Here is a 14,066-nt window from a genome sequence, read left to right as displayed (position 1 = left end):
GCTATTAGCACCTCAACATATTCAGCAAGGATTTGAAAAATTCCAACTTTTTGGTTGATTTCTTTGAAATCTGGTGTGAAAACATAATATAGAATGTCGAGGAGTCCAAGATAGAACATAAGATCTGAAGGAAGGAGATGAGTATCTTGGACTTGATCACTGATAAGCTCCTCCATGAAAATGGTGCCAGGGTCTAAGGATAAGGCTACATGTGTCGCAATCTAACTTTCAAGAGGTTATTTTTTGCTGCAATGGTTCTAAGCTTACAAGATTCCAAGTTTAAAACCTCCAACTGGGCTTCACATGCCAGCTAGTCTATAATGCATTTTTTAGTCACCAAGAATCTGTATACAGATTATCTTCACTCTCTTAGCTAGCGACATAAATGCCCAAGCTACAATCAACTCCGCTTTAGTGTTGGTTCTAGTTCCAATTCATAATCTGAATGTGAGAGATCTATTTTCTTGCAATTTAATCTAGCCTCCCCCACAACAGAGTTATTTTGCGCAGCACCATCAAAGAACCCCACTACTAAATCATAGTCAATGGGAGTGACGGGACTCTTTCTAGGACTATTGTAATGTTTGGAGAGGAATTCTCTTAACAGAGGAGTGAAGTGATCATGAAGGATGAAAGAGGAATTCTCTGAACAGAAAAGTGATCATGGAGGATGAACGAGGAATTCTCTGAACAAAAAAGTGATCATGGAGGATGAAAGGAGGATATTTATGTCCTCTTGTTCAAAAGTAACCTTATTCCTGAGGTTCCAAATGCCCCAAACTACAAAGATGGGAAGATTAATTTGATTTTTATGTTTCTTTGTCCAGAAGCACAACAAGTCATTAAAGGTGGATTGATCTAGATTTTCTTTGGTGCCTAGAATTTCTAGGACAAAGACCATATTTTTTTAGATGTTTGGCATTTGACAAAGAGGTGGTCCACCATTTCCTCCTGCTGTTTGCAAAGGCAACAGCTATTTGGTCCCATAAAACCACATTTCTGCAAGTTTTCCCAAGTCAATGTTTTATCATGTAAGACCAACAACACAAAATAATTTATCTTGTTGGGCATGGCCATTTTTTTGATGTAATTTTACGAGTCAAAATGTATTAATTAATAATTTTATTTTATTTTTTATATTTTATTTTTATGTAATTTGACCAAGTAAAAATGTTTACATAACAGGACATCTTTTCCATATAATTATTATTATTATAATAATTAATAATTAAACCAGCATTTTTAGCCCCAAGGGATAGTTCAATTGGTCGAGTTCCCGTTGCTAAGTACTTTCCAATTGGGAGGTCACGGGGTCAAATCTCCTCGACACCCTCAGGGTTAGGCCTGTTAAGATTGGCCGATGGAAAGATCCCTTCGGGTGGATCTGCCCCGATATTTCCCGTGGATGTAGCGACCACTCAGTGATCGTGAACCACAATTTAAACAAAAAAAAAAAATTAAACCAGCATTATCAACATTGCATTTATATACTTTTTTAAATAGACATAATCAATGCATTTTGCTCACCAAATATTAGTAATATCCATGTTAGTCTTTCATGTAAATGTTCCTCACTGAGATCTTGACTCATTAAACATTATTGTAATAAATCATTTGATAATCTAACCAATATATGTCTTCTTCTCTACATAACAAATGATTTTTTTAATAATATGGTGAATGTGGGTATTTGGGGACCCTCTATATAACAAATTGTTTTTTTAATAATATGGTGAATGTGGGTTTTTGAGGACAATTTGAAATAGAATGGTGAATGTGGATATTTGTGAGGATTTCAAATAGGATGGTGAATGTGGAAATTTGCCAAGGGTTTAAAATAGTATGGTGAATGTGGATATTTTCCGAGGGTTTGAAAGTATCCATTGCATACCAGAACTGTCCTGCAAATCATATACCAAAGCAATAATGGTTGAAATTATGTGATTTGTTAAGTTGCATGACACAGAACACACATAATGAGTACTATTTTCTGAGGCTTTATTAATAATTCATGTAGGCATCTCGTTGAAGGTATTCGTTTGCTTTAAAAAACCATATTTCATGATAAGATATTTTATTTATCTTAAATCTCTTAATTCAAATAAAATACCAAATATACTATAGAAATCATGTAAACAATATGCACATACATGTGAACTTTCAAAGACTAATTCATTATACAAATAAATTTATCCAATGGATTTGATACCAAAGCAATAATGGTTGAAATTATGTGATTTGTTAAGTTGCATGACACAGAACACACATAATGAGTACTATTTTCTGAGGCTTTATTAATAATTCATGTAGGCATCTCGTTGAAGGTATTCGTTTGCTTGAAAAAACCATATTTCATGATAAGATATTTTATTTCTCTTAAATCTCTTAATTCAAATAAAATACCAAATATACTATAGAAATCATGTAAACAATATGCACATACATGTGAACTTTCAAAGACTAATTCATTATACAAATAAATTTATCCAATGGATTTGTTAATAGCTGATGTTAAATTCATAATTCTATTCCTTATCATTAGAATTCCACTAAATGAAATACATCATAATTCTATTCCTTATCATTAGGATTCCACTGAATGAAGTGTTTAGTGATAAGAAAAACAGATGGGGAATTCAGTCAACTCAAATTTAATACAGATCTCTAGTAGGTATGAGAGTTTGACATTGTATTACCTTAACTTCCGATTAAAAGCTAAATAAGATATTTTATTTGTTTCTCTTACCACTCTTGATTCAAATAAAATACCAAATATATTGCAGAAATAATGTCAGTAATATGCACATACATATGAACCTTCAGATTAATTCATTATACAAATTAATTTATCTAATGGATTTAATTGTTTTTAATAACTGATATCAAATTCAAAATTTGATTCCTTATCATTAGATTCCACTCAAAATTTTCCTCCAAGTGATGAGCAAAAAATGGGGAATTCGGTCTACTCAAATTTAAGGCAGATTTCTACTAGGTATGAGAGTTTGACATGGCATTGCCTTGAACTACTTAGAGCAAAAAATGGGGAATTCGGTCTACTCAAATTTAAGGCAGATTTCTACTAGGTATGAGAGTTTGACATGGTATTGCCTTGACCTACTTAGATCAAGGTTAGTATAAGAGTGAGATTCGTCTCGGTCACGAGGCTATGCAGATAATACTCCAAAATACTGAGAATGCGTATACCACTAAACCTCATAGACACTCGAATCTATAACTCTCTTTCATAAAGGCCAAGCACTATATCCTATGAGTGCTGAAGTCTAGACAGCCTCCACGCAGTCAGTGTGGCATCAAGCATCTATATCCAATTGTCAAACCATGCATGAAGCTTTAATTAACACGTGATTAAAGACACCATACTGACATCTTTGTTTGAATGGGCCCCAAAAACCCATGTGTAAGTCCATTATTTTCCCACGATAAGCATGGTCCACGCAGGCGAGAGTTTTCTCAATTCCACACGCCATGCATGTTAACCATGCATAAAGCTTTCAATCCCCAAAACTTATTTAAACAAAAAAAACGCAGCAATTTTCGCATCCATATGGCATACGTGCGAACAATGCTTAGAGCTTCCAATCCAAAAATTGCAGCAATTAACATGATGATTAAAGACATCATGTATTACTTCACTGTTCGCAGTGTCAATTGCTTAAGATGGGCCTATACATACAGGCATCTTGATTGAATTGTGCCCAGATATTTACCGTAGCAATTATAACTAACATATGAAAACTGTTGCTAGAAGTTAAAATAGTCTAACGCATGTTGCATGCCACAAGTTGCATTTTCAGTTTCCTCGAGCTTATTGAATGTGGCGGAAAAGCCAAGGCATTTCACATCAGAATTTGTTGAGCTGCATAATCTTGCATCTTCAAATCCAAATGATAAATAGGATTTGTTTCATTGAACTTTCTGACAAACTAATCAACAATGAAAGAATCATACTATACCATATTAAAAGTATAAATGAGGGTAATATATTTACTCCTGTCAGGAACAGTCCGTTCTTAAATTAAGAAGTCCAAACCAAGGGAACGAAATTCTAGCCAGACAAAATTCATTGATTTGGCCAGCCGAGACGTATCATCATACACCAATTCCCCAACCGAAAAATTCAATAAGTTCGATGTCAAATCCAGCTTGACGTCTGGTACTATCATGGGAACTGATAGTAAAATCCATTGAAATACAATTTCACTAAATGTAAAAAGTGTGAACATGGTGTAATTGGCAATAGGCTCAAAACTTAAATTACAGCTTACATTCCATCTAATGGCACAGACACATGAGCCCAAAAAAAATTACACATTCACCGATTAATTGAACATCTGTCAGAACCAATACAAATGTAAGTAGTCGTTATTATCATCGTCTGTGGTTATAAAACCAAATGTAACCAATATCAGAGGGGCAATAGATTACAAAATGGGAATGTTGTACAGTTTCAAAAGAATATCCTAAATACAACTAGAATCTCTTCCAAGAAACAAATGAGCAACTCCCTTAAACAGCTGCTCATTATGGCATGCAATGCTATCACGGAGCAACTGCTGTATGACTACTACCTAGAAGTTTAACACATTGCAAGGCATCAAAGCCAAGACTCAAATTTTCCCATATTCCATCTGTTTGACTATCTGATAGCAAACAAAAACACTACAATATTCCAATTTATAATTTGGAAGATATACTCGGCAAAATGCTTGCAGTGAAACACAAATATATGCAGCGAAAACATGTATAACAAAATGAAATAAATGTAGTTGCCACTCCAAAAATGGATGGCAGGCCGCCGATCCAAACCAAAAGGACCACAATTATACGACTCCTCGAACTTCATTCATTTAAGCAAACGCCCCCAATGGTCCAGTCCTTCGGTCTAAACACTATTTCTTTAATTGTATATCTTTACAGGCTTTTCAAAAGTGTGGCGGTTCTGCCAACATGAAACAATACAATCAGGTCCCACTATCATATATATAGTATAGCAAAACACTGCAGTTAATCAAAAACATAACTCAAATTTTAAGTAATTAGACAAAGAAAATTGAATTTTACATGATTAGCTTGGTGGGATTTCTTTGGAGCACTATCAGAATGCTCCAAACCAAGGTACTGCTCCCAAGCTCCATACACATCTCGCTTCTGTAGAAGCATTAAACCAAAATAACTGAAATAAATAACCCTGCTCAATCTTTGTATGCATTTAATTTCAATTGAACTCATAGCAAGAAACATCAGAACGGCAAAATAAATCCGACATATAACCTGAAAACGAGTAGACACGATGTCTGCATCTTGAAGATATTCAGGACGACCCAAAGAAATGAATGCGAAATTCCACTGTTACAAAAGAAAGGGACGTTAAACCTGAATTATGGAAACGAAGCAGATTTGGATTACTAACATTTTGAAATATTAGAAAAAAGCAAAAATTCTCTACCTTGCAAAATTCTTCATCGGGAACATGCAATTTCATTTTTATTCTTTCTTTTACTTCTGCTAATGTTTCGCCTTCATGGATAGCCAAAAAGAAGGGCTCCCCGAAGTTTTGCACCTTCAAAAAAATAAAAAGCTCCAAATCATTTTTTTAAATCAAAAGATTTAATCACTGCACTTGTTACACTCATTGAAGCTTAAAAGCATAGAATCCTTTATTTTAGTAAAGTACAAGTAAAGAAAACTAATAAATTTACCATATGGTTCTGAGATGCATCCTTTGTGAAATGATACACATGAATTAGCCGGTCCTGGGGACCTATATTTTTCTCCTCTTCTGGAACCTGTTCAGAGATGTCATTAAAGTAATCATCAAGAAATATCAAAATCATTAGAACAATGGAAATTCGGAATACCTCCTCTGCTCGCAAAGTCCAATATTGATCATTTATGTTCTCAATCTTTTCATTCGGGGGGAAAATCTGCATACAGAAACAAATTATTGGCATTAACTGAGAATGTGAAGTGATAGCCAGGTCACTAGATTTCACCATAATGAAAAATCATAATGCATATAACAAACCATCAATAGACCAAAACTCCTAGAATAACCTTGTAAATTTACCTTGTAAATTTTGTGGTAGAAGACCTCAAGCAATCTAATATCCGCATTTGGATTTGAAAGCTCAACCTATTTTAACAAGAATAATAATGAATGCCAAGCATTGTCAGCAGTATACCTTGGAAGACAACTCGAAAGATAGAATCAATAGAAACACAAGGCTTCCAATAGTTTGCTTCAGCAATGACAAGTAACAGTGTCTATTCATAAGTAACATCCACAATAAAACATTGGCATGTCACTGAACAAGCTCCCTTGAACGTAAGCAGACAAAACATTACAGTGCAGAAAGCAAATTAATAAAGTCAATCCACAGAAATTGAAAATTGATTGTATACCAAATAAAATGAATTAACACAATTGTTTAGAAAGAATACCACATCTCCACATAATGTTATTGTTAAAAATTCAAATATTAAACTTGACAGTGATATCATGTGTTGACCAAGTTCAAAATTACCACAAATGACAATTCATGCACTACACATACATCCAAGAATGTACAAAAGCAATGGGGAATTAAAAAGAAAAGGGAATGTAAACAACCTTTGTCTTAAGTTCATTGATAACATCACCAACAGTACTCTGTTTGGGCAATCTGATGCTGTGCACAGATACCTGTTATAAAGCTAAAAAACATCAATCACATTACAAAAAATGATGCTGCAAGTATAGCATTCTACACGCAGCTCCTACACTGCACAATCAAACTAGTCCTAGTATTTTGCTCACCTCATCTTTTGTTGAATGATGGAAAGCAACCTTCAAAGTTTTTAGCCCTTGCAGCTCTGGAAGAGGGATATCGAGAATTTCATAATACAAGATGTCAGAAGTCTGTCAAAAACAACCATCCATAACTCAGTACATTGAAGAGCTGGCACATAATAGAGTTTCACTTCCAAAAATCTGAAAATATACCTACAAATTTATTTCTATTTTTGAATAAATAAAAGCATGTGATGTGTACCTGATTATAATGTATTAACATATCACTTAAGTGATCTACACCTCTGAATCTGATGGCTTGAGGCTTTGGTTGCTGTGAGTAGCAATTATGTGCTGTGAGACGGATTTTTGAGGGATCGTCCAAATCAAGTTGCTGTGCAACTCTCTCCACAACATCGTCATAAGTAGAGAGTTTTGAGCTACAAAAGTTACAAACCATGACTATAAATAAGCCACCATTGTCCCTTAACTTTTAAGATATAAATCAAAATAATTTCCTCCCTCTATAGAATTACAAATACCAAGGTTCAAATCACTTACAGTTCCAAACAAAAATCGTCTTCCTTGGACCTATCCAGGCGCCGAAAATGTACAATCTACAGAAGAAAATCACCACTAAAAATTTAATAATCTTCTCTATTCACCCCACTTGGCAATGGAAGATACAAATGCAACATAATTCATAAAGACAGAATTTTGGATAAAAGAAATAATTAACAAATCGTACAGAAAAATTTAGTATGTAAAATCCTACATAAAATTTACAGGAGCAATTAAGCCATACATCATTAAATGAAGGCAATTATTATTAGCCTTAGTCTTATTTCTATGCAGATAATGATGCAGGGAAAAATATTAGCTAACATATATTTTACATGTTATTCTTCTAACACCTAACATTTTTATTTCTTGCAACAGAATGGTACCTCTACATTGGGGACTTTCATAAAAATTACAAAACAAACAAGTCGCACCAGGGATGTCTGTACCTGAGAAGATAAAAATTCATAAATTATTTGAAGTTAAACAGTAAAACCCTATGGTTGCTATGGGAGGCAGGCGCAAGGGGGATCATTCTAGATCGTGAAGGAGATCAAGAACTTACCTATGCTTGGGGTCTGGTTTATGTTTCTAACAATGAGCAGAAACACTTTTGGTTTATCAAGACCTTGTGTTGATCAAGAAGGGGATAAAATGTGCTACTGTGTTAGGGGATACAGCTCCAAAACGATGTTTATCTTGCTAGACTCCTCAGGTACCTTGTATCCATAATTCAACCGCTTACATCCAGGTCACCTTGGGTGTGGAATTAGGAGTGATGAGAATAGATGAAGGGTCTGTCCATCTACCCCCTCCCATCATATTATACCTCCTAAGTCATGGCAATGCACCATAAACCCAATTGTCATCCCAAGCATGTAAGCAATATGTGGGTGTTAAAGCCCTGTGGAGGTGTGCTTTTCATTTTACCTCACATGCATCATGTATTATTAAGGGTTGCAACATACGGAGAGTTCATGGAGCAGTCCGATTCTGAACATGGCCACAAACTTTGCTCCACAGGACATTTTCATGGGGGCTTGATTGGGAAGTCTTCATGAATTCTAGATGCCAGTCTGTGCAGAACACCTAGCCATGGCCAGTAATAACAGCCAGTATGGTACAAGGGGCTGTGAGCAGCAGATTCCACAGCTTCAGAATGATTTGTCAAATTCTTCTAAAAGGTGATCACTATGGCAGAAGTTCTACCCTTGTTCCACCCAAGGATACCAGATCCAGATACCTTAACTATTCTGGCCAAGTACTTTTCCACCCACCTTCATCAATTCCTTCAGATCCTCTTGCTCACTTTGGATCAGGATACTTGATTATGTACTGATGTGAATAACATTTTCGTAAAGATTCAATAAATATCCTGGTTGATCCAAAAGGAATAAGGGAAGAAAGACCATTTGGAAAACAACGAGATAAATTATCCCCTTTTTAATTGAATTTCATGTGATTCGAAGCAATAAATTATAATGTCATGATTTGTATGAATCATACTAATGTTTGGTATTCAAGTATCCATATATGTTATAAAGATTGATGATCTGTTCTGATTAGGTGTCTGAACTGGAGATGTGAAAATTAATTATACTTAATCTATTAATCACCTTCAAGGCTTCAACCCTCCAACTTTGAAAATTATGCTAATATCTGCAGGTTGTAGGTCTCAATGGAAGAATTTATCATAAATGGTGTTTTGCAAAATTTAATTGACATAATCTAACTTTAGAAGTTTTGGCTCTTTTGGCCAAAATTCGATGATACAATTTTGGGTGAGATTGTGGTTTTTCATTGTTTAAAATGCATTTTTGAACTCATAAATGGATTCAGCACCCTGAAAAACATCATGGCACTCAAATTGTGCAGATTAAACAGCTCAAACTTACAATTCTAACAAAGCCCTGCCAAATTTCCGGCAAAATCAACCAAAAAATATGCCAAGAAAAGGGCCAACACATCCAAAGTTAAACTACAGCAATTCAGTTAGCTTCAATGTCAAAGCATTAGTTCCACTATAATTTGTGTGGGTAATTTCAGTAAATTAGTCTGCAAAAATTGCTTCATGTCAAATAAAACATCAAACTGATAAAGAAACATGATAATATCTAAAAACTATCACGATGTCACAATTCTTTACCCCAAAACAATATTATTGCAGTAAACAGTGCAATATTTTCAGTTTCATGAATATCACGAGATTCATGAAGAATCAACCTGCCCACAGACAGAGGTACATAAAATTATTGTCTTTTTGGATATTTTGTATTTTTTTATTTTACCAATATTTTGAAATATTTCCAACATTGCCGATATTTTCTTTTCAAGATCCATGGCAATATTATAATGTTTGCAACATTGCAAAGCACTTATTTTCCAAAGAACATTGCTAAGCACTTAAACATGGAAATGAAGATATTTCATATAAATGAAAAAAAAAATGGCCTTGACAAGTTACAACATTAGACATAAAATTAAAAGCTGGACGTCACCAGGGAACTACAGTGCATTACAATAGAAATCAGGCAATTAACATTTGCGAGCTACGTAATTGAGATTCTAAGCAATGATAATGTTTGAAACATTGCAAAGCACTTATTTTCCAAAGAAGATTGCTAAGTAGTAAGCACTTAAACATGGAAATGAAGATATTTCATGTAAACGATAAAAAAATTGGCCTTGACAAGTTACAACACTAGACGTAAAATTAAAAGCAGGACATCACCAGGGAACTATGGTGCATTATAATAGAAATCAGGCCATTAACATTTGTGAGCTATGTAATTGAGATTCTAAGCAATGAACTCAGTGCCCATTTCGGTACAGGAAACATTTACCGTACAGAAACAAATTCAAGGAAAACATAAACGATGCTATAGAAAAAATACAAAGCACTCTCAAACACAGACCTTGGCAAACCTAAGATATTTAGCAAAAATTGAATAATTTTTGTGGCCCTGATGATTCTAATAGATATATAATTAAAAGCGGGGCATCACATGAGAACTACAGTTCTTAATTAATAGAAATCAGAAAATTAATATCTGGTACTATGTAATAGAGATTCTAAGCATTTTACTTGGTGATCATTTCTGTACAGGACACTTCAAATGTTTCACATATATTTCCTACCAGGTATGTAGATGCCATTACATTACCATAAAAACTACTCTGCGTGTTTTCAAGGAGTAGACAGGCACCATGACTTAGAATTAAGGAAAAAAATTGAATAACGAATAAAAACAAAGACACAACAGGTTGTAAGAAATAATTTTCTAAAAAACTTATCCATGAATCTAAATGTGCAGTATCAGAATCAACAGATTTTAAACGATGAAATTCCAAAAGCTTATTATCCATGCTTATAAATGCACACCATCTATATAAAGAATTTCCTTCCAATACATTCACCTATATATAGATATGGTGTTTCCTGTTCCCTAGAATTTTGAGTATATGGTGGCCAAAACCCAGAGCATTTCCATGCTCCACATGGCATTATCTGAGGAAGTGCAACATCTATCCCCTACAATATTTGTTCACGGTTCTAACAAATGCAAAATTTGTATGAATAGCAATGAGTTGAATCAAATTTTGAGGCACAGTTATGTACAGAATTTTCACAACATAATTGAGAATTTAGCACAGCTATCAACTTATGCCCTGTATAATTAGACAGGTACCAAATATGGCATGAACACTCTTAAAATCAACAGAAAGTCATCAAAGAGACAACAAACGCCCTAAAACTAATAACTCCATTGAAAAAACTTGGCAGGCTAAATATAATTCAAACCATACAGCAAGTACAAAATCTTGACATTCAAAGGAAATAATTGTGCACAATTACATATTTGCCCACATCCAAAAGAAGCTTTAAAACCAGCATAAAATAAGAAAAAGCCTTGTTTGACAACTTATAATTCATACATGCTTGTGCCATATAACCTAAAGTACTAATTAAAACCTTCATTTTCTTTAATAATAATTTTACATCAGTTAGAAAACGCACTGCAAACAAATTAAATGATAGAAGACTGGTCCAAGAAATTGCAAGTGTGAAAAAATACAGGGCTACCAGTAGATTATGTACCTGCCGATTATGAACATAATCCAGGAATGAAGGAACATCTGGAAATCGATGTATATCCTCTTCAGATGTAGCTAGAGATCTCTGAAAACAAATGATGTCCCCATCTTCAAGCTGCATGATTGACATCACCACAAATATAGGAAATAATATAGTGAGGGAACCATACTTAGTAACAAACTGCATTGCATGAATTTCGAATAATAAATCCCCTCACTGACCCTTTCTAAAATAAATAGAGATACAATAATGATAAAACAAGTATTGACAACAATGGTATAAAACTGAACTAACCTGGCTAGATCGAAAAGTAATTCTCTTTTCAATGGGTTCACACATGACATTTGGTTCAAATTTGATTTCCTACATATTACAACACCCAATGCATCAAAAATTAACCAATGGATCATAGACAACCAACAAACTAGGTGCAACAAGGATCCACAGATACCTTGGAATAAGAATGCTTATAATTAATTTGCCAGCACCACATGACATCGTCACTAATTAGTGTCACAGTATCCAAAAGCTTTTATTCAACTAACCTCGTAAAGATCAATTTCCTCATCTGGTGGAAAACCAGCCATGGCATTCAGCTTTGTAATAATTTCTATTGGCTTGCCCAGAGCCTTGACAAAAAGCCTCCCAACATACCTGAAAGACAACAACACTTAATCATATAGACCCAATAAAACATCCCACAAGGCATTGTATTGAAAGGCAAAGTGATTTAGAACATTCAAGATAAACAAAAGCTATTACCTGAGCTCTTCTCTCTCTGGATCATACAGTTTGAAAAACAAAAGTATATCATCTTTTGTTTTATCAGGAGGTGGGAGCAGTCGATGATCCTACAGATATAAAATTATAAATCATTATCAGGTAACAGTGTCATAATGCCTATCACAACTGAAAAGCTGGCACCAGTCAGATATCAAACATTTTAGCAACTCAAAATTTACAATGACATGCAACAAAGGTAAGATGTCTCTATGGACAAGAAAGATGAGAAACAATTCCAGATATAATATATCAAAGGGAGCCTACATCTTCTACCACTAGTGCAAACTGACAGCATTTCAATAGTCACATTAGTAAGAAACAGATTCATAGTTCTAAGCAAGTTTCTATGGGTTCTTTTAATTAAACAATTAGCACAAATAAGCTACCATGCCATTCCTTTCTTAAAAAGGACACAATTTTAATATTAAAATAATAAGCCAATATTCCATGGCTAACAAATAGTCAAAAACTGTGATGTGACTGCTGTCATATTTCATTGCACAAGATTCCAGTGTATACCATGTTGAAAACAACAGTCCACATGTCAGATTCAGAAATTTACCGGACCATATTCAGCTTCCAAAAACAATCTCAATTCTGCGATGTGTGCCTTGTTTGAAGTCTCCCTCAAGATGCCAACCTGTAAACAATAAGGACTGCAATAAGTACTAAAACTCAAGAAAACCCCAGGAAAACTGATTTTAAAAGTTGCTTACAGATTGGGACTCCTCCGGTTGTGTTAAGGGCCTGTTAGGACGGTATGTATGGTTTTGACGCTTAGCCCACAGCCAAAACCGCTGAAATTGCACTGGAATACCAAATTCTTTTGCAACTTCTTCCTGCAAAAATAATGATATTCCATTAAAAAAAAATCTACAAAGACAACTGATGGTAGAAATGAGAAATGACAAAAATACAGTAACAAAAATGTCATCAGACACTACATTTACAGGTCCTTTGAACATTGATAAGATACATATCAAATCTTTAAATTACAAAGGATAAACCATGATTAACAAATGGAGCAGAGAAAATCCATCACTATTTCCTGTGAAGGCCACAGTAAATCCCACACAAGAAACTCAAGAAACTGAAACTCTTAAACATTAATCTTACACTCTGTTTATCATGGGGCTACAGAACAATGGTCATTCCTTGATGCAGTTCATTACATCCACTAAAATATCCAGAATACTCACTATATTATAAATTTCCACTGTAGTTTCTAGCCTTTTATTTCGGTGCAATATCTAGAAAATGATACACAATTATATTTATAACCTTCCATCCCTCACAATTGTTAAGTGGATATGGCCAATACTGCAAATGGTGATGCTCATTCCACTTTCATTACTACCATACGGCCCTTCTACAACATTAAATAAGAGGGTATATGTATGAATAATTTCCCCGGTATGACACAAAAAAGGTAGAGAATTTTGGTAAGTTTTACTACGACACTTCTGCAAGCAGAAAATATTCTTGAGGCAAATCATCTACCTTCTTCAGGTGAAATTTAGCAGGATGAGCAGAGCTAAAGATCAGCCTATTTCTTGGTTGGTATATTAGGGCCCTGGTGTCTCTTCCAGGTAGATAAGATAAGACCATTTTATTAATGTCCAACAACTGACCATAAGTGACAAAAGTAGGTTAATGTGACTGAAGAGCGCCAGTATACAGTGCAGCAGTAACAGCACAACTTGTAGAAAACACCAAAAATAATACAAGGAACAAACCATATATGTATGTGTAATACCACCTCTGCCCCTTTTATAGAATAAAGAGGCAAGATAAAACAAGCTCAGTTAAATCTATAAATGACTATGCCAACAA

The 14,066-nt window shown here is 34.4% G+C and overlaps 1 protein-coding gene across 4 annotated transcripts in view; it reads right to left on the bottom strand.

Annotated features, from left to right (window-relative positions):
• Positions 1 to 4,361: 4,361 nt before the first annotated feature.
• LOC149141508 (ubiquitin C-terminal hydrolase 13-like) overlaps positions 4,362 to 14,066 on the bottom strand; it is a 32,595-nt gene continuing 22,890 nt past the window's right edge. For 2 of the 4 annotated variants that reach the window (XM_089450153.1, XM_089450154.1), the window contains exons 15-31: positions 12,950 to 13,072; positions 12,796 to 12,873; positions 12,213 to 12,301; positions 11,996 to 12,104; positions 11,745 to 11,813; positions 11,454 to 11,564; positions 7,355 to 7,410; positions 7,056 to 7,233; positions 6,821 to 6,922; positions 6,635 to 6,706; positions 6,092 to 6,157; positions 5,883 to 5,948; positions 5,724 to 5,810; positions 5,471 to 5,584; positions 5,296 to 5,370; positions 5,086 to 5,172; positions 4,362 to 4,963 (exon numbers count right to left, since the gene is read on the bottom strand). In XM_089450153.1, the coding sequence (XP_089306279.1) occupies positions 4,922 to 4,963; positions 5,086 to 5,172; positions 5,296 to 5,370; positions 5,471 to 5,584; positions 5,724 to 5,810; positions 5,883 to 5,948; positions 6,092 to 6,157; positions 6,635 to 6,706; positions 6,821 to 6,922; positions 7,056 to 7,233; positions 7,355 to 7,410; positions 11,454 to 11,564; positions 11,745 to 11,813; positions 11,996 to 12,104; positions 12,213 to 12,301; positions 12,796 to 12,873; positions 12,950 to 13,072 (1,524 nt within the window). In that variant the 3' untranslated portion in view covers positions 4,362 to 4,921. Of the gene's footprint in view, positions 4,964 to 5,085; positions 5,173 to 5,295; positions 5,371 to 5,470; positions 5,585 to 5,723; positions 5,949 to 6,091; positions 6,158 to 6,634; positions 6,707 to 6,820; positions 6,923 to 7,055; positions 7,234 to 7,354; positions 7,411 to 11,453; positions 11,565 to 11,744; positions 11,814 to 11,995; positions 12,105 to 12,212; positions 12,302 to 12,795; positions 12,874 to 12,949; positions 13,073 to 14,066 lie in introns of all 4 variants that reach the window. The other 2 variants (XM_089450151.1, XM_089450152.1) reach the window with 1 other exon arrangement.

This window comes from Pinus tabuliformis, chromosome X (assembly GCF_031772625.1).
Source record: "Pinus tabuliformis cultivar Carrire ecotype Pingquan chromosome X, CPIR1, whole genome shotgun sequence".
Taxonomy (NCBI): Eukaryota; Viridiplantae; Streptophyta; class Pinopsida; order Pinales; family Pinaceae; genus Pinus; species Pinus tabuliformis.
Note: the sequence above shows the minus strand (reverse complement) of the source record. Positions and strands in the feature narration are given on the sequence as shown.